The sequence below is a fragment of the Dendropsophus ebraccatus genome, chromosome 13, assembly GCF_027789765.1.
Source record: "Dendropsophus ebraccatus isolate aDenEbr1 chromosome 13, aDenEbr1.pat, whole genome shotgun sequence".
Taxonomy (NCBI): Eukaryota; Metazoa; Chordata; class Amphibia; order Anura; family Hylidae; genus Dendropsophus; species Dendropsophus ebraccatus.
In genome coordinates, this window is record NC_091466.1 from 79,416,252 (window position 1) to 79,439,098 (window position 22,847).

Genomic DNA, 22,847 nt, shown 5'->3' on the forward strand with positions numbered 1-22,847 from the left:
CATGTGATCGCTACTGCAGGAATTCCTGTCCTGACATCCGCTGCAGCTTGTTGCGCCCCCAGGTATCGCACCCTACAAGTCCTGACGTGACTCTATGTATATAAAGCTGAGGTGGGCCGGGAGCTTTTTGGCTGCAGCCTGACCCTTATTACCGGCACTTTCCCATAGCCGTGAGCTGGACGAGTCCTTGTGAGTGATATTCTCGCCTCCTTTCTGTGCCCAGGGCTATCACCCTCTCCTTTTTGGTAGTCAGAGCACAGCAGCTACTTTCTAGGTTTAGTTCAGGCCTCGAGACGTCGGCATTTCATGTTCTCCTCTTGGCATCTCGGCAATTAGACCGGGGAGGCTTTCCAGGGTTCGTTGTGTAAGAAAATACTGAAGGCATTGTGATGTGGGTGACACCGCTCCTGGGGGGGAGGGGGGAGATGGGGGGGGGGGGGTAGGCTCACATCTTCTTTGCCAAGGAACTGAATTAGAAAATGCCATTTTTATTTTCCCTGAAGAAGATAAATTGTTTGCGTTGGAGGCGAAGTCTGTCAGGGACCTCTCTTCCATGTGTTTTTATAGGAGATGGTTCCCATTCAATCACATACACTTTCCTAGAAATAAATATATATTATTACTGAGTCTCCCCGAGACAGCTAGAGATCAGCGGTGACATCTCTGAGAATATAGCCTATCCATCACTAGAGATCAGCGGTTACCTAACTGAGAATATAGCCAATCCATCACTAGAGATCAGTGACATCACTGAGAATACAGCCTATCCATCACTAGAGATCAGCGGTTACCTAACTGAGAATATAGCCTATCCATCACTAGAGATCAGTGACATCACTGAGAATACAGCCTATCCATCACTAGAGATCAGCGGTGACATCACTGAGAATACAGCCTATCCATTACTAGAGATCAGCGGTTACCTAACTGAGAATATAGCCAATCCATCACTAGAGATCAGTGACATCACTGAGAATACAGCCTATCCATCACTAGAGATCAGTGACATCACTGAGAATACAGCCTATCCATCAATAGAGATCAGCAGTGACATCACTGAGAATACAGCCTATCCATCATTAGAGATCAGCGGTGACATCACTGAGAATACAGCCTATTCAGCACTAGAGATCAGCAGTGACATCACTGAGAATAGAGCCTATCCATCACTAGAGATCAGCTGTGACATCACTGAGAATACAGCCTATCCATCACTAGAGATCAGCAGTGACATCACTGAGAATACAGCCTATCCATCACTAGAGATCAGCGGAGACATCACTGAGAATACAGCCTATCCATCACTAGAGATCAGCGGTGACATCACTGAGAATACAGCCTATCCATCAGTAGAGATCAGCGGTGACATCACTGAGAATACAGCCTATCCATCACTAGAGATCAGTGACATCACTGAGAATACAGCCTATCCGTCACTAGAGATCAGTGGTGACATCACTGAGAATACAGCCTATCCATCACTAGAGATCAGCGGAGACATCACTGAGAATACAGCCTATCCATCACTAGAGATCAGCGGTGACATCATCACTGAGAATACAGCCTGTCTATTACTAGAGATCAGTGACATCACTGAGAATACAGCCTATCCATCACTAGAGATCAGCGGTGACATCACTGAGAATACAGCCTATCCATCACTAGATATCAGCGGAGACATCACTGAGAATACAGCCTATCCATCACTAGAGATCAGCAGTGACATCACTGAGAATACAGCCTATCCATCACTAGAGATCAGCAGTGACATCACTGAGAATACAGCCTATCCATCACTAGAGATCAGCAGGGACATCACTGAGAATACAGCCTATCCATCACTAGAGATCAGCGGAGACATCACTGAGAATACAGCCTATCCAGCACTAGAGATCAGCAGTGACATCACTGAGAATACAGCCTATCCATCACTAGAGATCAGCAGGGACATCACTGAGAATACAGCCTATCCATCACTAGAGATCAGCGGAGACATCACTGAGAATACAGCCTATCCATCACTAGAGATCAGCGGAGACATCACTGAGAATACAGCCTATCCATCACTAGAGATCAGCAGGGACATCACTGAGAATACAGCCTATCCATCACTAGAGATCAGCGGTGACATCACATACAGCCTATCCATCACTAGAGATCAGCGGTGACATCACATACAGCCTATCCATCACTAGAGATCAGCGGTGACATCACATACAGCCTATCCATCACTAGAGATCAGCGGTGACATCACATACAGCCTATCCATCACTAGAGATCAGCGGTGACATCACATACAGCCTATCCATCAGAGACTATTCTTACCATCTTCTATTCTTGTCCTGTGCGTTTTCTACATGTTGGGTGAATTGTGATTTGTAAGAACTCATTCATCTTCCTCTTTCTGTAGCTTGATCTGGCCAAACCCATTGAGGAGCAGGGTCCGCTGGATGTCATCATCCACAAGCTGACAGACGTTATACTGGAGGCCGACCAGAACGACAGCGAGTCTGTGCAGGTGGTGCAACGGTTCCAGGTGGGTAAGCTGTGCCCGATACATGGCCTCCTCTCCCTGTGCCCGATACATGGCCTCCTCTCCCTGTACCCGATACATGGCCTCCTCTCCCTGTGCCCGATACATGGCCTCCTCTCCCTGTGCCCGATACATGGCCTCCTCTCCCTGTGCCCGATACATGGCCTCCTCCTGCATCGGGTAGCACGGCATCCGCCTCCTGCACCATCACACATAGGTGGCAGCTTTCTTTGACACAGAATATAATTAGTTAAAACTTCTCTTTTCTGTGAATGTGTTGTGGGAAACGGGACATTATAATATTATAATAAGATGGAATCTATGATGAGCAGTCAGCGACCAACACGCCCCCCGCACCCCCACCCCCCACACCCCCTATGCGGCCATAACAGAGGACGGTAAAGATTATCCAGTTACCCGAATAAATATTCCTTCAATTTCCAAACAAAGCAAAACCCTAATCTGGAGACATTTGACAAGTGTCCTGGTAATCCGTGTGCAGGGTCGGGGATTGCCGGGATATCTGAGGTTCTGTATCCGCGGCTCCTGTCACTGGGCGGAGGGCGGCTATATTCAGCTGCTAAATCTGTATTTATTATCTTTGGAGCTGACGCACTCACCCTCCCCCCTCATCTCTTCTTATTATGCCTGATCTCTGAACTGCAGATCCTTATGTAACCGGGAGATGGGGCAATTTAAAGGGGCAGCAATTCTAAAAATGGGCAATAGGTAAAGGTAGAAGATATCAGGGGTTGGATAGTTTGCTGCCCCCTCCTGAGGTTAGATAGTTTCCTCCCCCTCCTGAGGTTGGATAATTTCCTCCTCCTCCTGGGGTTGGATAGTTTGCTGCCCCCTCCTGGGGTTGGATAGTTTGCTGCCCCCTCCTGAGGTTGGATAGTTTCCTCCCCCTCCTGGGGTTGGATAGTTTGATGCCCCCTCCTGAGGTTGGATAGTTTGCTGCCCCTCCCTGAGGTTGGATAGTGTCCTCCCCCTCCTGAGGTTGGAAAGTTTGCTGCCCCCTCCCTGAGGTTGGATAGTTTGCTGCCCCTCCTGGGGTTGGATAGTTTGCTGCCCCTCCTGGGGTTGGATAGTTTGCTGCCACCTCCTGAGGTTGGATAGTTTGCTGCCCCTCCCTGAGGTTGGATAGTTTCCTCCCCCTCCTGGGGTTGGATAGTTTTCTCCCCCTCCTGAGGTTGGATAGTTTGCTGCCCCCTCCTGAGGTTGGATAGTTTGCTGCCCCCTCCTGAGGTTGGATAGTTTGCTGCCCCCTCCTGAGGTTGGATAGTTTGCTGCCCCCTCCTGAGGTTGGATAGTTTGCTGCCCCCTCCTGGGGTTGGATAGTTTGCTGCCCCCTCCTGAGGTTGGATAGTTTGCTGCCCCCTCCTGAGGTTGGATAGTTTGCTGCCCCCTCCTGAGGTTGGATAGTTTGCTGCCCCCTCCTGGCGTTGGATAGTTTGCTGCCCCCTCCTGGGGTTGGATAGTTTGCTGCCCCCTCCTGGGGTTGAATAGTTTGCTGCCCCCTCCTGCGGTTGGATAGTTTGCTGCCCCCTCCCTGAGGTTGAATAGTTTCCTCCCCCTCCTGAGGTTGGATAGTTTGCTGCCCCCTCCCTGAGGTTGGATAGTTTCCTCCCCCTCCTGGGGTTGGATAGTTTGCTGCCCCCTCCTGAGGTTGGATAGTTTGCTGCCCCCTCCTGAGGTTGGATAGTTTCCTCCCCTTCCCGGGGTTGGATAGTTTGCTGCCCCCTCCTGAGGTTGGATAGTTTGCTGCCCCCTCCTGAGGTTGGATAGTTTCCTCCCCATCCTGAGGTTGGATAGTTTCCTCCCCTTCCTGAGGTTGGATAGTTTGCTGACCCCTCCTGAGGTTGGATAGTTTGCTGCCCCCTCCTGAGGTTGGATAGTTTGCTGCCCCCTCCTGAGGTTGGATAGTTTCCTCCCCTTCCCGGGGTTGGATAGTTTGCTGCCCCCTCCTGAGGTTGGATAGTTTGCTGCCCCCTCCTGAGGTTGGATAGTTTCCTCCCCATCCTGAGGTTGGATAGTTTCCTCCCCTTCCTGGGGTTGGATAGTTTGCTGACCCCTCCCTGGGGTTGGATAGTTGCCAGTCCCTATCCTCCCACCCCCCAAGAGGTCGGCAGTTTCCGCGCTCTCACACATTGATGTAAACCATTTGAGACTCTATCATGTGACACATAGTAAACACTGTGTAATGTGATCCCAGTGTGATCTGTAGTCAGTGGATTCTCCCCTGTGATCCCAGTGTGATCTGTAGTCAGTGGATTCCCATGTGTGATCTGTAGTCAGTGGATTCTCTGCCCTGTGATCCCAGTGTGATCTGTAGTCAGTGGATTCTCCTGTGTCATCTGTAGTCAGTGGATTCTCTTCTATAATCCCAGTGTGATCTGTAGTCAGTGGATTCTCCCCTGTGATCCCAGTGTGATCTGTAGTCAGTGGATTCCCATGTGTGATCTGTAGTCAGTGGATTCTCTGCCCTGTGATCCCAGTGTGATCTGTAGTCAGTGGATTCTCCTGTGTCATCTGTAGTCAGTGGATTCTCTTCTATAATCCCAGTGTGATCTGTAGTCAGTGGATTCTCCACTGTGATCCCAGTGTGATCTATAGTCGGTGGATTCTCCCCTGTGATACCAGTGTGATCTGTAGTCACTGGATCCTCTTCTATAATCCCAGTGTGATCTGTAGTCAGTGGATTCTCCCCTGTGATACCAGTGTGATTGGTAGTTGGTGACTCTTCCCGCGTTTCTCCGGCACATTACTAATAACCAAAAAGTTGGCTTTAAAGCTGGTAAAAGAACACTGAGAAGAGTCTGCACTAATGTACTATGCATTCCGTTTGTTATGCTTTTACTGTCACAGCTGTCTTACACTAAGGACTGTGCTCTTTGCATCTGGTGGTGCGCACACATCGCTGTATGGCTGCATACTTTGTTCATTGCCAATATGATTGTATGTCTTCTTATGTGAAAATCCTTGTTAATAAAAATATTTTGAACCATAAAGCTGGTAAAAGAAGTCATGGACCCCACCTCTGCCAAGCGGATCCTCCTGGTCCCCACCGCTGCTCCTCTCACCCTCCTGATCCCAGAGCTCTTGGTGTCCCAACCCCACAGCAGCTGCTCATCCACCGATCACTGGTGACAGCAGCCTGTTCACCAGCCGGTGATTACAGATTACGTAGCAGTGTGGTTGGTGCGCTCCCCGGCTGGCAGCAGTGTGGTTGGTGCGCTCCCCGGCTGGCAGCAGTGTGGTTGGTGCGCTCCCCGGCTGGCAGCAGTGTGGTTGGTGCGCTCCCCGGCTGGCAGCAGTGTGGTTGGTGCGCTCCCCGGCTGGCAGCAGTGTGGTTGGTGCGCTCCCCGGCTGGCAGCAGTGTGGTTGGTGCGCTCCCCGGCTGGCAGCAGTGTGGTTGGTGCGCTCCCCGGCTGGCAGCAGTGTGGTTGGTGCGCTCCCCGGCTGGCAGCAGTGTGGTTGGTGCGCTCCCCGGCTGGCAGCAGTGTGGTTGGTGCGCTCCCCGGCTGGCAGCAGTGTGGTTGGTGCGCTCCCCGGCTGGCAGCAGTGTGGTTGGTGCGCTCCCCGGCTGGCAGCAGTGTGGTTGGTGCGCTCCCCGGCTGGCAGCAGTGTGGTTGGTGCGCTCCCCGGCTGGCAGCAGTGTGGTTGGTGCGCTCCCCGGCTGGCAGCAGTGTGGTTGGTGCGCTCCCCGGCTGGCAGCAGTGTGGTTGGTGCGCTCCCCGGCTGGCAGCAGTGTGGTTGGTGCGCTCCCCGGCTGGCAGCAGTGTGGTTGGTGCGCTCCCCGGCTGGCAGCAGTGTGGTTGGTGCGCTCCCCGGCTGGCAGCAGTGTGGTTGGTGCGCTCCCCGGCTGGCAGCAGTGTGGTTGGGGCTCTTCGGCTGGCAGCAGTGTGGTTGGGGCTCTTCGGCTGGCAGCAGTGTGGTTGGTGCGCTCCCCGGCTGGCAGCAGTGTGGTTTGTGCGCTCCTTGGCTGCCAGTAGTGTGGTGTGTGCCCTCCCCGGCTGGCAGCAGTGTGGTTGGTGCGCTCCCCGGCTTGCAGCAGTGTGGTTGGGGCTCTTCGGCTGGCAGCAGTGTGGTTGGTGCGCTCCCCGGCTGGCAGCAGTGTGGTTTGTGCGCTCCTTGGCTGCCAGTAGTGTGGTGTGTGCCCTCCCCGGCTGGCAGCAGTGAGGTTGGGGCGCTCCTCGGCTGGCAGCAGTGCAATTGGGGCGCTCCCTGGCTGGAAGAACATGGCACCCATTCACTCCGTAGACTCGGATCCCAGCAGGTCTTGGCAGCGGCACGCGGTGTGGTCACCATGTCTGATGATATGTCCACATTTACTGTTAGTGGCAGAAACACTTTAAGGGGGTTATACCATCTCTGCATAGGATAGGGAATAACAAGCTGACCACCGGGACCCCCTCCTCTGCTGAGAAAGGGGGACTATTGTCCCCACAGCCAATTTAGCGCTCCCTGTGCCTGCACTCCATTCTAGTGGGACCACCAGTGGTCAGCAGATCCCCTTTAAGTAGGTGCAAGCTCACCTTTAAGCAGCTCACTGCCTGTAGGAACACCTTGCTGCTTTCTTTCTACAATTTGTAATCTCATATGTGAATGGGAAAGATGGGTGTGATATTACGGCACATGTGCTTATTACACTGCGGTCACATGACCTTCACCTAACATATATATATACAAAGCTCTGTGTGTATACAGGTGTTATAACACTGTATACTGTGAGTCATTAACCCCTACATGCCCAGAAGGCATTCAGCTGTCTACGTTATGTCCTTGTGTGTAGATCAGCTTGTTGTCACATCCCTGACCTATATACCTCACCGAAGATTATACCGCATAAACGGATCACCTGCTGCCACCGCCCAGTCTCATCCCTACTGTCCTGGGAGGTGAGGAGGCGTCATACTAGATGTTATACCAAACTACGGGACTTCTATATGTGTTCTGTATATCCATCCCTCCAACTATACTGTATATGTCTATCTCCAGACCATAACTATATACAGTATATATAGTAGCTATATTCCTGTATATAGAGGCAGTATTATAGTAGTTATATTCCTGTATATAGGGAGCAGTATTATAGTAGCTATATTCCTGTATATAGAGGCAGTATTATAGTAGTTATATTCCTGTATATAGGAGGTAGTATTATAGTAGTTATATGCACAAGCCAAAAAGACAGAAATGGCTGCACATCGCACCCATGGCTGACACAAAAGCTTATTCAGCTACATTTAAAACCAACATCAGAAGTTAGTATATAATTTGGCCAAACCATATTGCCTCATGTACCACGTGCAGGTCTTCTGATACACATGAGTCCCTAACCAAAAAACATTACTGTGCCGGTCAGCGACCACAATCCCCGCAAAACGTGCGCAAGCAGAGAAGGGGGGCCACGGAATGGCCCTGCAACCCCATTGTCACAGGACCAGACCCTAAAGGGCCCCCCCGGACCCCGCAGGCGCCACCGGCGGAAAAAGTGGACGCCAAGCAACACAAGTGTGAAAAAGCTCTTACCTCTCTCCATGCTCCTGCAGGTAGAATGGGAGAATACTAGGAGATCCTCCCCTTATGTACACAGGTGCTTCCTGCTAATTTGGATCACATGGGTCTTACAAAGTACGAGTGCTAGCCACAATGAAAAAAGGGACAGAATACATAGAATATGCACAAGCCAAAAAGACAGAAATGGCTGCACATCGCACCCATGGCTGACACGAAAGCTTATTCAGTTACATTTAAAACCAACATCAGAAGTTAGTATATGATTTGGCCGAACCATATTGCCTCATGTACCAGTTATATTCCTGTATATAGGAGCAGTATTATAGTAGTTATAGTCCAGTAGCAGTGACAGCTAGCACCAACGTGCATATATGGCTGTCAAGACCATCTGGGCTAGGACAATCGGGGTGGAGGATGTTCAGGCATAGGAATAGGCAGCTAGGTGGTGCATATAGCTGAAAAAGGTTTATCAAAATCACATCCAGAAGCAAAAAGAGCTAGCACTCACCGTCTGCTGCAAATGTAGTCCTTTTATTCGGGGTAATACAGTATGGACATAGGGGAGGGAGGTGAAAGCAGGAGCGTGAAGGCGACAGACTGTTTCACTCGCAGTACGCGAGTTTCGTCAGGCCCACGGACCGTAAATACAAACCATAAATACCGTATCCTGGAAATCCCCGTACACCTCCGATCCATCTGCTCCCGGACCCCGAGGAAATATTCCCTTATAGCTAGTGCACAGTGTTCTATCTCCAGCCTCTCCTCACCGCACCGCAGGTATATAGGGGGCAGTATTATAGTAGTTATATCCCTGTATATAGGGGGCAGTATTATAGTAGTTATATCCCTGTATATAGGAGCAGTATTATAGTAGTATATTCCTGTATATAGGAGCAGTATTATAGTAGTTATATCCCTGTATATAGGAGCAGTATTATAGTAGTATATTCCTGTATATAGGAGCAGTACTATAGTAGTTATATCCCTGTATATAGGGAGCAGTATTATAGTAGTTATATTCCTGTATATAGGAGCAGTATTATAGTAGTTATATCCCTGTATATAGGGAGCAGTATTATAGTAGTTATATCCCTGTATATAGGAGCAGTATTATAGTAGTATATTCTTGTATATAGGGAGCAGTATTATAGTAGTTATATTCCTGTATATAGGGAGCAGTATTATAGTAGTTATATTCTTGTATATAGGGAGCAGTATTATAGTAGTTATATCCCTGTATATAGGAGGCAGTATTATAGTAGTATATTCTTGTATATAGGAGCAGTATTATAGTAGTATATTCCTGTATATAGGAGCAGTATTATAGTAGTTATATTCTTGTATATAGAAGGCAGCACTATAGTAGTTTTGACCTTAGGATTGGATTATCTTGTTCATAAAGAAATGGCAGCTGATAGGATCCTTGACAAAATCTATGTTGATCTCTGTTTTCATTGATTTTAGGAATATATTGATGCCCACCCTGAGACCATCATCTTGGACCCCCTACCAGCTATCCGCACATTGCTGGACCGCTCTAAGTCTTATGAGCTTATTCGGAGGATTGAGTCGTACATGCAGGGTAAGATGAGTGCTGCAATGTGAGGTGTATGTAGATATTACCGCCATGCTGTATGCCCACATCATATATCCTGGCTGAGCTTTGCTCCTTTTACTCCTGGGTAAATGATTGTGTCTATTCCGCTTCAGTAACCCTCCACCATGTTAAAGCTTCTTGGCTCGGCCATTGGATTGCCTTGTATTTGTATATTTTTCTGACTTGGCTTTACTGTTCCTAAATCACTTCCTAATGTATTATATAACCAGCCCCGGGCGTGATCAGGGAAATGGAGTTATTGCGAAACCCACATAAAAGTGAAGACAAGCGATGCAGGAGACAAGATTTATGGGGGATTCCCAGATGGGCTCCTGCTGTCTGACTGTCCTATATAAGAGGGTGAAGGTATATGGTAGTTGTCTATAGCAGTAAGGGATAATGTCAGTATGTTACTGTATATTCTTCGCTGGTGAATGTCTCCTGTGCTTGCAGATAGGATATAGCCAGAGGATGGCTTGGTTTCCTCTACAAATATTGGTCCGGCTACTACATCCCCTGGGCCGGTTGGAGTGGGATTAATCAGATTACACAGCTGCATTGTGTCAGCCCCAGGGATCTGTGCAGATGGGAACCTGTCCTGTCCGACTCTCTCGTGAGTCTTTGTTGCTGAGACAAGTAGACAGAAAGCCCAGTGTATATAGAGACATAAAGAGCAGCTTTGTGATGGATGAGTCAACATAAAGGGAATACAATGGCGCTCAGGTGGTGGGGATTGTACCACTGTGCTCAGAAGTCAGCGTGGTGAGATGGCATCATAGGCGCCATGTGTCATGGTCAGGGGGTCAGCAGTCTACTACTATAATACTGCTCCTATACACAGGAATATAACTACTATAATACTGCCCCTATATACAGGAATATAACTACTATAATACTGCTCCTATACACAGGAATATAACTACTATAATACTGCCCCTATATACAGGAATATAACTACTATAATACTGCTCCCTATATACAGGGATATACTACTATAATACTGCTCCTATATACAGGAATATAACTACTATAATACTGCTCCTATACACAGGAATATAACTACTATAATACGAACTGGAGAGAATGGAACCGCTGCACATCCCATCTATGGCTGATACTAATGCCGCTAGGCCTATATTAAAAATCAACACCAGAGTGTCTGTATATGAATTGATCAAGCCATATTGCCCCGTGTACCACCGCGCAGGTCCTGTTTGCTGCAGCTATGGTGAGCGCAATACCTTATCCAGACTTGTGCTGCTTGGGGGCGACCTTCTCCGCCGGCGGTGCTGGCCGGGTTCTGGTGTGGTGTTTTTGGGTCTGGTCCTGTGGCATGGGGGTCGCAGGGCCGTCCCATGGCCCCCGTTCCCTGGCTGTGCACGCCTGCGGGGTTGGTGGCCACTGACTGGCACGGTGTGGACTTAGTGTAGGGACCCATGTGTATCAGATACCTGCACGAGGTACATGGGGCAGTATGGCTTGATCAATTCATACACAAAATTCTGATGTGTTTTTTATTTAGCCAAGCGGCACTAGTATCAGCCATGGGTGTGATGTGCAGCACTCTGTTTCTTCCCTGAGCCATAACTACTATAATACTGCTCCTATATACAGGAATATAACTACTATAATACTGCTTCTACATACAGGGATATACTACTATAATACTGCTCCTATATACAGGAATATAACTACTATAATACTGCTTCTACATACAGGGATATACTACTATAATACTGCCCCCTATATACAGGAATATAACCACTATAATACTGCTTCTACATACAGGGATATAACTACTATAATACTGCTCCTATATACAGGGATATAACTACTATAATACTGCTCCTATATACAGGAATATAACTACTATAATACTGCCCCCTATATACAGGGATATAACTACTATAATACTACCCCCAATATACAGGGCTATAACTACTATAATACTACTCCTATATACAGGAATATAACTACTATAATACTGCCCCCTATATACAGGGATATAACTACTATAATACGGCTGCTATATACAGGGATATAACTACTATAATACTGCTCCTATATACAGGGATATACTACTATAATACTGCCCCCTATATACAGGGATATAACTACTATAATACTGCTCCTATATACAGGAATATAACTACTATAATACTGCTCCTATATACAGGAATATAACTACTATAATACTGCTCTTATATACAGGAATATACTACTATAATACTGGTGGGTGTTAGTGTAGGACTTGCACTTATGTGGTTGTTACATTCTATCACCTCTCTTCCTCTGTATACATTACACAGCACATTGTAACTTTTAGTAACATTGTGTATTGATGGGATCAGAGTTCCGGTTATTTCCGCCTCCGGTGACTCTATGGTTGTGCGGTCACATTGCATTTATACGTTTAGTCAACAGAATCCCGTCCCCGGCTTGTGCTGACCTAGTCAAAGTGGATGTTGTAAAGGACAAAGCGGGTTTATCTGGAAGCCTGCAGTAATGCCACCTGCACAGGTATGTGTCTGCTTACCAGGAACATACCGCCCGCGGGGATCAGCCTGCTGCTGCGGGATCTGTCACCAGCCCAAACCTGATGGCTTCTAAATCACCTGTCACCTTATAAAAACTACTTATACATTGTGCAAGTAGACCTGGAAAGGAACGGTAGATTATCTCTGATCTCACCGCTGATCTCTAGTGATGGATAGGCTGTATTCTCAGTGATGCCACTGATCTCTAGTGATGGATAGGCTGTATTCTCAGTGATGTCACCGCTGATCTCTAGTGATGGATAGGCTGTATTCTCAGTGATGTCACCGCTGATCTCTAGTGATGGATAGGCTGTATTCTCAGTGATGTCACCGCTGATCTCTAGTGATGGATAGGCTGTATTCTCAGTGCTGTCACCGCTGATCTCTAGTGATGGATAGGCTGTATTCTCAGTGATGTCACCGCTGATCTCTAGTGATGGATAGGCTGTATTCTCAGTGATGTCACCGCTGATCTCTAGTGATGGATAGGCTGTATTCTCAGTGATGTCACTGATCTCTAGTGATGGATAGGCTGTATTCTCAGTGATGTCACTGATCTCTAGTGATGGATAGGCTATATTCTCAGTGATGTCACCGCTGATCTCTAGTGATGGATAGGCTGTATTCTCAGTGATGTCACTGATCTCTAGTGATGGATAGGCTATATTCTCAGTGATGTCACCGCTGATCTCTAGTGATGGATAGGATGTATTCTCAGTGATGTCACTGATCTCTAGTGATGGATAGGCTGTATTCTCAGTGATGTCACCGCTGATCTCTAGTGATGGATAGGCTGTATTCTCAGTGATGTCACTGCTGATCTCTAGTGATGGATAGGCTGTATTCTCAGTGATGTCACCGCTGATCTCTAGTGATGGATAGGCTGTATTCTCAGTGATGTCACCGCTGATCTCTAGGGGATGGCTCTGTACAGTATATGACTATTGGAGCACATTATTATGCAGTCAGTGTATAGTTTGTTGGTTTTCCTGACTTTGATGGTTCCTTCTTCCTATATAACACACGTATATCTGTCCCGTGTAGGTTGTGCCGTCCTCCCGCTCTCCTATCCTCGGCTCTCCCGGTGTAGGTTGTGCCGTCCTCCCGCTCTCCTATCCTCGGCTCTCCCGGTGTAGGTTGTGCCGCCCTCCTGCTCTCCTATCCTCGGCTCTCCCGCTGTAGGTTGTGCCGTCCTCCAGCTCTCCTATCCTCGGCTCTCCCGCTGTAGGTTGTGCCGTCCTCCAGCTCTCCTATCCTCGGCTCTCCCGGTGTAGGTTGTGCCGTCCTTCCGCTCTCCTATCCTCGGCTCTCCCGTTGTAGGTTGTGCCGTCCTCCCGCTCTCCTATCCTCGGCTCTCCCGGTGTAGGTTGTGCCGTCCTCCCGCTCTCCTATCCTCGGCTCTCCCGGTGTAGGTTGTGCCGTCCTCCAGCTCTCCTATCTTTGGCTCTCCCGCTGTAGATTGTGGCGTCCTTCCGCTCTCCTATCCGCGGCTCTCCCGGTGTAGGTTGTGCCGTCTTCCCGCTCTCCTATCCTCGGCTCTCCCGGTGTCGGTTGTGCCGTCCTCCAGCTCTCCTATCCTCGGCTCTCCTGCTGTAGATTGTGCCGTCCTCCAGCTCTCCTATCCTCGGCTCTCCCGGTGTAGGTTGTGCCGTCCTCCCGCTCTCCTATCCTCGGCTCTCCCGCTGTAGGTTGTGCCGTCCTCCCGCTCTCCTATCCTCGGCTCTCCCGCTGTAGGTTGTGCCGTCCTCCAGCTCTCCTATCCGCGGCTCTCCCGGTGTAGGTTGTGCCGTCCTCCCGCTCTCCTATCCTTGGCTCTCCCGGTGTAGGTTGTGCCGTCCTCCCGCTCTCCTATCCTCGGCTCTCCCGCTGTAGGTTGTGCCGTCCTCCCGCTCTCCTATCCTCGGCTCTCCCGCTGTAGGTTGTGCCGTCCTCCCGCTCTCCTATCCTCGGCTCTCCCGCTGTAGGTTGTGCCGTCCTCCCGCTCTCCTATCCTCGGCTCTCCCGCTGTAGGTTGTGCCGTCCTCCCGCTCTCCTATCCTCGGCTCTCCCGGTGTAGGTTGTGCCGTCCTCCCGCTCTCCTATCCTTGGCTCTCCCGCTGTAGGTTGTGCCGTCCTCCCGCTCTCCTATCCTCGGCTCTCCCGGTGTCGGTTGTGCCGTCCTCCAGCTCTCCTATCCTCGGCTCTCCTGCTGTAGATTGTGCCGTCCTCCAGCTCTCCTATCCTCGGCTCTCCCGGTGTAGGTTGTGCCGTCCTCCCGCTCTCCTATCCTCGGCTCTCCCGCTGTAGGTTGTGCCGTCCTCCCGCTCTCCTATCCTCGGCTCTCCCGCTGTAGGTTGTGCCGTCCTCCAGCTCTCCTATCCGCGGCTCTCCCGGTGTAGGTTGTGCCGTCCTCCCGCTCTCTTATCCTTGGCTCTCCCGCTGTAGGTTGTGCCGTCCTCCCGCTCTCCTATCCTCGGCTCTCCCGCTGTAGGTTGTGCCGTCCTCCCACTCTCCTATCCTTGGCTCTCCCGCTGTAGATTGTGCCGTCCTCCCGCTCTCCTATCCTCGGCTCTCCCGCTGTAGATTGTGCCGTCCTCCTGCTCTCCTATCCTCGGCTCTCCCGCTGTAGGTTGTGCCGTCCTCCCGCTCTCCTATCCTCGGCTCTCCCGGTGTAGGTTGTGCCGTCCTCCCGCTCTCCTATCCTCGGCTCTCCCGGTGTAGGTTGTGCCGTCCTCCCGCTCTCCTATCCTCGGCTCTCCCGCTGTAGGTTGTGTGCGGTCATTGTCCCGGGCTGTTAATGGTTAATCCTTAGTCCGGTCTGGCAGCAGCCAGTTCTCGCTGTCACCTTAGACGGCCGCCCACGCGGTTAACACAGAAACCAAAATCCTCATTAACACCGCAGGGAAAATGCCTTTTTTTCCTTTAATAGTTTTTGTCGTCTAATCTTAAACCTGTTATCCGGTCCGGACTCAGGGGCAAAGTTCTGGGGGATCAGCAACAAGAGGCCACATTGTATTCTTCCCCCAATGCCAGGCGGCTGCAGCATAAGGCAGACACTTTATTCCGCTATCCCTGGTGTCACTTGGCATTCCAGGTTATTCTTATTGTGTGATATGGTCCCAGTAGGGGGCGCTGATCTGTCCTCTATTACAGGAGAAGTAAAGAGGTATAGCTGCTATAGCATAGGGGAGAATATAGTGAGTGCAACTATGGTGGGGCCTCTGGATCTGCTGCTATAGAGGAGCATCTCCCATGGGCAATGCCCTGTCTGTGCAGGTTATACCCGCTATAGGTGGAGCGTTTACTGTAACATCTTCCATATCTATAGGGATATACCCGCTATAGGTGGAGTGTATACTGTATCTCCCATATCTATAGGGGTTATACCCGCTATCGGTGGAGCGTATACTGTATCTCCCATATCTATAGAGATTATACCCGCTATAGGTGGAGCGTATACTGTAAGCATCTCCCATATCTATAGAGATTATACCTGCTATAGGTGGAGCGTATACTGTATCTCACATATCTATAGAGATTATATCCGCTATAGGTGGAGCGTATACTGTAAGCATCTCCCATATCTATAGGGGTTATACCTGTTATAGGTGGAGCGTATATTGTATCTCCCATATCTATAGAGATTATATCCGCTATAGGTGGAGCGTATACTGTAAGCATCTCCCATATCTATAGGGGTTATACCCGCTATCGGTGGAGCGTATACTGTATCTCCCATATCTATAGAGATTATACCCGCTATAGGTGGAGCGTATACTGTAAGCATCTCCCATATCTATAGGGGTTATACCCGCTATAGGTGGAGTGTATACTGTAAGCATCTCCCATATCTATAGGGGTTATACCTGTTATAGGTGGAGCGTATATTGTATCTCCCATATCTATAGAGGTTATACCCGCTATAGGTGGAGCGTATACTGTAAGCATCTCCCATATCTATAGGGGTTATACCCGCTATAGGTGGAGCGTATACTGTATCTCCCATATCTATAGGGGTTATACCTGCTATAGGTGGAGCGTATACTGTAAGCATCTCCCATATCTATAGGGGTTATACCCGCTATAGGTGGAGCGTATACTGTATCTCCCATATCTATAGGGGTTATACCTGCTATAGGTGGAGCGTGTACTGTAAGCATCTCCCATATCTATAGAGGGTATACCCGCTATAGGTGGAGCGTATACTGTAAGCATCTCCCATATCTATAGGGGTTATACCCGCTATAGGTGGAGCGTTTACTGTAACATCTTCCATATCTATAGGGGATATACCCGCTATAGGTGGAGCGTATACTGTATCTCCCATATCTATAGAGGTTATACCCGCTATAGGTGGAGCGTATACTGTAAGCATCTCCCATATCTATAGGGGTTATACCTGTTATAGGTGGAGCATATATTGTATCTCCCATATCTATAGAGATTATACCTGCTATAGGAGCAGCGTATACTGTATCTCACATATCTATAGAGATTATATCCGCTATAGGTGGAGCGTATACTGTAAGCATCTCCCATATCTATAGGGGTTATACCCGCTATAGGTGGAGCGTATACTGTAAGCATCTCCCATATCTATAGGGGTTATACCTGTTATAGGTGGAGCGTATATTGTATCTCCCATATCTATAGAGATTATATCCGCTATAGGAGCAGCGTATACTGTATCTCACATATCTATAGAGATTATATCCGCTATAGGAGCAGCGTATACTGTATCTCACATATCTATAGAGATTATACCCGCTATAGGTGGAGCGTATACTGTAAGCATCTCCCATATCTATAGGGGTTATACCCGCTATAGGTGGAGCGTATACTCTAAGCATCTCCCATATCTATAGGGGTTATACCTGCTATAGGTGGAGCGTATATTGTATCTCCCATATCTATAGAGGTTATACCCACTATAGGTGGAGCGTTTACTGTAACATCTTCCATATCTATAGGGGATATACCCGCTATAGGTGGAGTGTATACTGTATCTCCCATATCTATAGAGGTTATACCCGCTATAGGTGGAGCGTATACTGTAAGCATCTCCCATATCTATAGGGGTTATACCCGCTATCGGTGGAGCGTATACTGTAAGCATCTCCCATATCTATAGGGGTTATACCTGTTATAGGTGGAGCGTATATTGTATCTCCCATATCTATAGAGATTATACCTGCTATAGGAGCAGCGTATACTGTATCTCCCATATCTATAGGGGTTATACCCGCTATAGGTGGAGCGTATACTGTAAGCATCTCCCATATCTATAGGGGTTATACCCGCTATAGGTGGAGCGTATACTCTAAGCATCTCCCATATCTATAGGGGTTATACCCGCTATAGGTGGAGCGTATACTCTAAGCATCTCCCATATCTATAGGGGTTATACCCCCTATAGGTGGAGCGTATACTCTAAGCATCTCCCATATCTATATGGGTTATACCTGCTATAGGTGGAGCGTGATGGATGTGTTGTTCCTATGAATAGTGATGAGATGTACGTCGCCCTCCCTGCAGAACACAATACCAGCCGGGGATGCTGTCATGTTTGCTTAGGGAGTGTCTGCCATTACTCGGTGTATCAGTAACCAGGACATTACATAAAGATGGCGTCATCTATTGACCTTTACTCAATTGGTGCCAACTTTTTATCAATGCAAATCAGTCTGGATGCATACCGCCATCTCTGTAACCTCATCTCTATGGGAGATGTAGTAATCCAGCGATGCCATATACCTGCGGCCTCTACACCGTACGCCATCTCCTGTGTCCCCATTATTCCTCATGTGTAGACTCTTGGGGTCACATGATCTGTCCACCAGCCTATTGTCACTGTTCCTGGTGTAAGCTGTCTGAGGCCGCCGCCAGCGTCCACTGTGACCGGACAGGGACTGCTGTATGGATGTGCAACCATAGGAGATCACTCAGAGCCGCACAATAGTGGGGCCATGTTATCCAGGTGCGGCTGGTAGTATGGAGGGCAGGGGGTGTAGGTTGGCGCCATGTCTATAGTGTTATCCCTCGCTGTGTATAAGGACAGGCTCACACGGAGCGGACATGCTGCGGATTATCCAGGTGCGGCTGGTAGTATGGAGGGCAGGGGTGTAGGTTGGCACCATGTCTATAGTGTTATCCCTCGCTGTGTATAAGGACAGGCTCACACGGAGCGGACATGCTGCGGATTATCCTGGTGCGGCTGGTAGTATGGAGGGCAGGGGTTGTAGGTTGGCGCCATGTCTATAGTGTTATCCCTCGCTGTGTATAAGGACAGGCTCACACAGAGCGGACATGCTGCGGATTATCCAGGTCCGGCTGGTAGTATGGAGGGCAGGGGTGTAGGTTGGCGCCATGTCTATAGTGTTATCCCTCCCTGTGTATAAGGACAGGCTCACACGGAGCGGACATGCTGCGGATTATCCAGGTCCGGCTGGTAGTATGGAGGGCAGGGGTGTAGGTTGGCGCCATGTCTATAGTGTTATCCCTCCCTGTGTATAAGGACAGGCTCACACGGAGCGGACATGCTGCGGATTATCCAGGTCCGGCTGGTAGTATGGAGGGCAGGGGTGTAGGTTGGCACCATGTCTATAGTGTTATCCCTCGCTGTGTATAAGGACAGGCTCACACGGAGCGGACATGCTGCGGATTATCCAGGTCCGGCTGGTAGTATGGAGGGCAGGGGTGTAGGTTGGCACCATGTCTATAGTGTTATCCCTCCCTGTGTATAAGGACAGGCTCACACAGAGCGGACATGCTGCGGATTATCCAGGTCCGGCTGGTAGTATGGAGGGCAGGGGTTGTAGGTTGGCACCATGTCTATAGTGTTATCCCTCCCTGTGTATAAGGACAGGCTCACACGGAGCGGACATGCTGCGGATTATCCAGGTCCGGCTGGTAGTATGGAGGGCAGGGGGTTTAGGTTGGCACCATGTCTATAGTGTTATCCCTCCCTGTGTATAAGGACAGGCTCACACGGAGCGGACATGCTGCGGATTATCCTGGTGCGGCTGGTAGTATGGAGGGCAGGGGGTGTAGGTTGGCACCATGTCTATAGTGTTATCCCTCCCTGTGTATAAGGACAGGCTCACACGGAGCGGACATGCTGCGGATTATCCATGCAGAACCCCTGTATTATTCTCAGCGTTAGTGACGTGGATGTAATGACCCTTAGTCTGTACAATTGGCTGGCGTTGCAAATTTCAGCTCCTTATGGTGCGTTTACACAGAGAGATTTATCTGACAGATTTTTTAAGCCAAAACCAGGAACAGACTATAAACAGAGAACAGGTCATAAATGAAAGACTGAGATTTCTTCTCTTCTCAAATCCACTCCTGACTTTGGCTTCCAAAATCTGTCAGATAAATCTGTCTGTGTAAACGCACCATTAGCGTGTCAGAAATTCTACAGGTTCATTACATAGTGGCCAGTCTCCTTCCTTCCTCTTCCCGGGATTCTTAACGGAGAACCCACATCTATCTGCCGGATTCTAGTGTGATCCTGGATGCGGAGCTGTAATCCCGGCTGAGAGGGCTATGAGGGTCGTTGTATGTGTGGCGGTATTACAGGATCGCCTCCCGGTTACCTCTCATCCTTTCATAGCGCCCCAGGTGTCATGTTCTACAGGATGTCGACAACCGAGGGTTTAGCCCGAACAAAACCACAATGGCTGTGTAATCCCTTAAACACAGGCCTAACACTCCGACATGTGTAGTGATGGTATCCGCCGTGTGAAGGGCTGGGGCTGCCACATTCTGATAACTACAGCTGCTTGGTGGAGACTGGTAGCTCCCCTCGGGGCGCCTCTATGCCGGGTCTCCCCCGGGGCGTCTCCATACTAGATGTGGTGAATTAATTCCCCTTCCTCTCAAGTTCATTGAAGTTAATGGAGCTGACATGTAATACCAGACACAGCCTGAGTGCAGGGGTGGTGCTGTTTTTGATAGAATGCAGGTGTGCTTTCTCTCAGCCTGGATGACCACCTATAAGTGTTACTATCCTGCTGCATTAGGGGATATCCAGGCTCTCCTGTCGGTCACTGCACAGGGTAGGCCATCATCTTTCCTGTTAGGACATGCTGGTTTTGTAATCGCTGTACTATACAGTAAAGAAATAGGATGAGAAATCTATAACCAGGATGGGATACAATGATGATATAAGGGTCTGCTTTTGGATAAGGGAGGGGGTATATGGTCACATGGCTCCCCCGCATGTCCTCCTTGTCTTCATCATCATTTGCTTAGTGTCCAGACGTCTCTGTCATCTTTTCCATCCAGGTGACACACTCTTATAGCAATGCCCAAATGTGCCGACACCAGCGCCGGGAATTCCTGACCCAGACTTGTATAAGTACAAATTAATTTCAGAGATTATTCTACAACCAAATATAGGTTTGTGCCGTATCCTGCATTATACAAGAGGCCCCAAATATCCCCTAGATGACTGCACACCATGTGACTATAGATTATATGTCATCTACATATCTATATATTGGCGTCACTGTATACATAGCATTACTGATCCTGGGCTATACTCCAGAGCTGCACTCACTATTCTGCTGGTGAGGTCACTGTGTACATACATTACTGATCCTGAGTTACATCCTGTATTATACTCCAGAGCTGCACTTACTATTCTGCTGGTGGGGTCACTGTGTACATACATTACTGATCCTGAGTTACATCCTGTATTATACTCCAGAGCTGCACTTACTATTCTGCTGGTGGGGTCACTGTGTACATACATTACTGATCCTGAGTTACATCCTGTATTATACTCCAGAGCTGCACTCACTATTCTGCTGGTGGGGTCACTGTGTACATACATTACATTACTGATCCTGAGTTACATCCTGTATTATACTCCAGAGCTGCACTCACTATTCTGCTGGTGTGGTCACTGTGTACATACATTACTGATCCTGAGTTACATCCTGTATTATACTCCAGAGCTGCACTCACTATTCTGCTGGTGGGGTCACTGTGTACATACATTACATTACTGATCCTGAGTTACATCCTGTATTATACTCCAGAGCTGCACTCACTATTCTGCTGGTGTGGTCACTGTGTACATACATTACTGATCCTGAGTTACATCCTGTATTATACTCCAGAGCTGCACTCACTATTCTGCTGGTGGGGTCACTGTGTACATACATTACATTACTGATCCTGAGTTACATCCTGTATTATACTCCAGATCTGCACTCACTATTCTGCTGGTGGGGTCACTGTGTACATACATAACATTACTGATCCTGTATTATACTCCAGAGCTGCACTCACTATTCTGCTGGTGTGGTCACTGTGTACATACATTACTGATCCTGAGTTACATCCTGTATTATACTCCAGAGCTGCACTCACTATTCTGCTGGTGAGGTCACTGTGTACATACATTACATTACTGATCCTGAGTTACATCCTGTATTATACCCCAGAGCTGCACTCACTATTCTGCTGGTGGGGTCACTGTGTACATACATTACATTACTGATCCTGTATTATACTCCAGAGCTGCACTCATTATTCTGCGTGCCATCTATATACAGTCAGTGTCACCCATTCTTTCCCCCATCTTGTACTGGTTGGGGATCTTCCTTGGAGCAGGTGGAGGTATATGTGAGGTATATATGCATTATATCTGGGGTATATGTGGGTTGTATATGAGGTATATGTGGGTTGTATATGAGGTATATGTGGGGTATATGTGAGGATATATCTGGAGTATATCTGGGGGTATATGTGGGGTATATATGAGGTATATATCTGGAGTAAATCTGGGGTTATATGTGGGGTATATCTGGGGGTATATGTGAGGTATATATGAGGTACATGTGGGGTATAGGGGTGAGGTAGGATACTGTGTGTACAATCTGTGGATTAGGCAGAGTGTAGTGTGTATGTGGGCTATATATGAGGTGTATGTGGGGTATATGTGAGATATATAAAGTACATGTAGGGTATAGGGGTGCGGTAGGGTACTGTGTGTGCACTCTGTGAGGAGTGTAGGGTATAGGAGGCCTCCGCTCTGTGTAGTATGGTCAGCTTTCCTCCTTTGCTCTCGGCCTCTATAGTCTCCAGGATGGAGGGCGGCTGATAAATAATGCTGCTGCGGTGTAATATCACGCTGGGCCGGCGCCGGGTATAATACTACAGATCGGCCATTGGTTGTATCTGCAGAATGTTGTTTTCTCTGCACGTATCACATGTAGATCTATGTGTATCCATGGTAACAGACAACCTTCCTTGTGTAGTCAGGTCCTGCTGTCCCACTGCTGTGTATGTGTGTGGGGAGTATGGCGGCAGCGTCAGTAATGGGGTAGCAGGGGGGTCCCTGATCCCTCAGGAGGATGGAAGTCACATTGTAGCCATCAACCTCTCATAGAGCCACAAGAATGCCACTGAATATGGCCGCCTTGTCATTGTATCCCTGGGGCCGTGCCAGCCACCAGTCACTGTACAGGGGTCAGAAAGGAGGCTGCTTCCAATCACAGACGGCACCCCCCTTGTTAATGGTTGTATCTGGTACTGCTCCGCTCTGAATCCTCTGGGTTATCAGCTGCAGATATGGGGGATCCAGCTCAAAGAGAGGGGCTCCTTGTCTGCCCATCCAACCCATGGCTCTGTAGTATATGTCTCAGCACGTCCTCATGGTCTGCTG

The 22,847-nt window shown here is 48.8% G+C and overlaps 1 protein-coding gene across 2 annotated transcripts in view; it reads left to right on the forward strand.

Annotated features, from left to right (window-relative positions):
• The window catches only part of ITPK1 (inositol-tetrakisphosphate 1-kinase), a 107,537-nt gene that overhangs the window by 60,295 nt on the left and 24,395 nt on the right, over positions 1-22,847 (forward strand). For both annotated transcript variants that reach the window (XM_069950075.1, XM_069950077.1), the window contains 2 exons: positions 2,411-2,536; positions 9,521-9,638. In XM_069950075.1, coding sequence (XP_069806176.1) covers positions 2,411-2,536; positions 9,521-9,638 — 244 coding nt within the window. The remainder of the gene's footprint in view (positions 1-2,410; positions 2,537-9,520; positions 9,639-22,847) is intronic.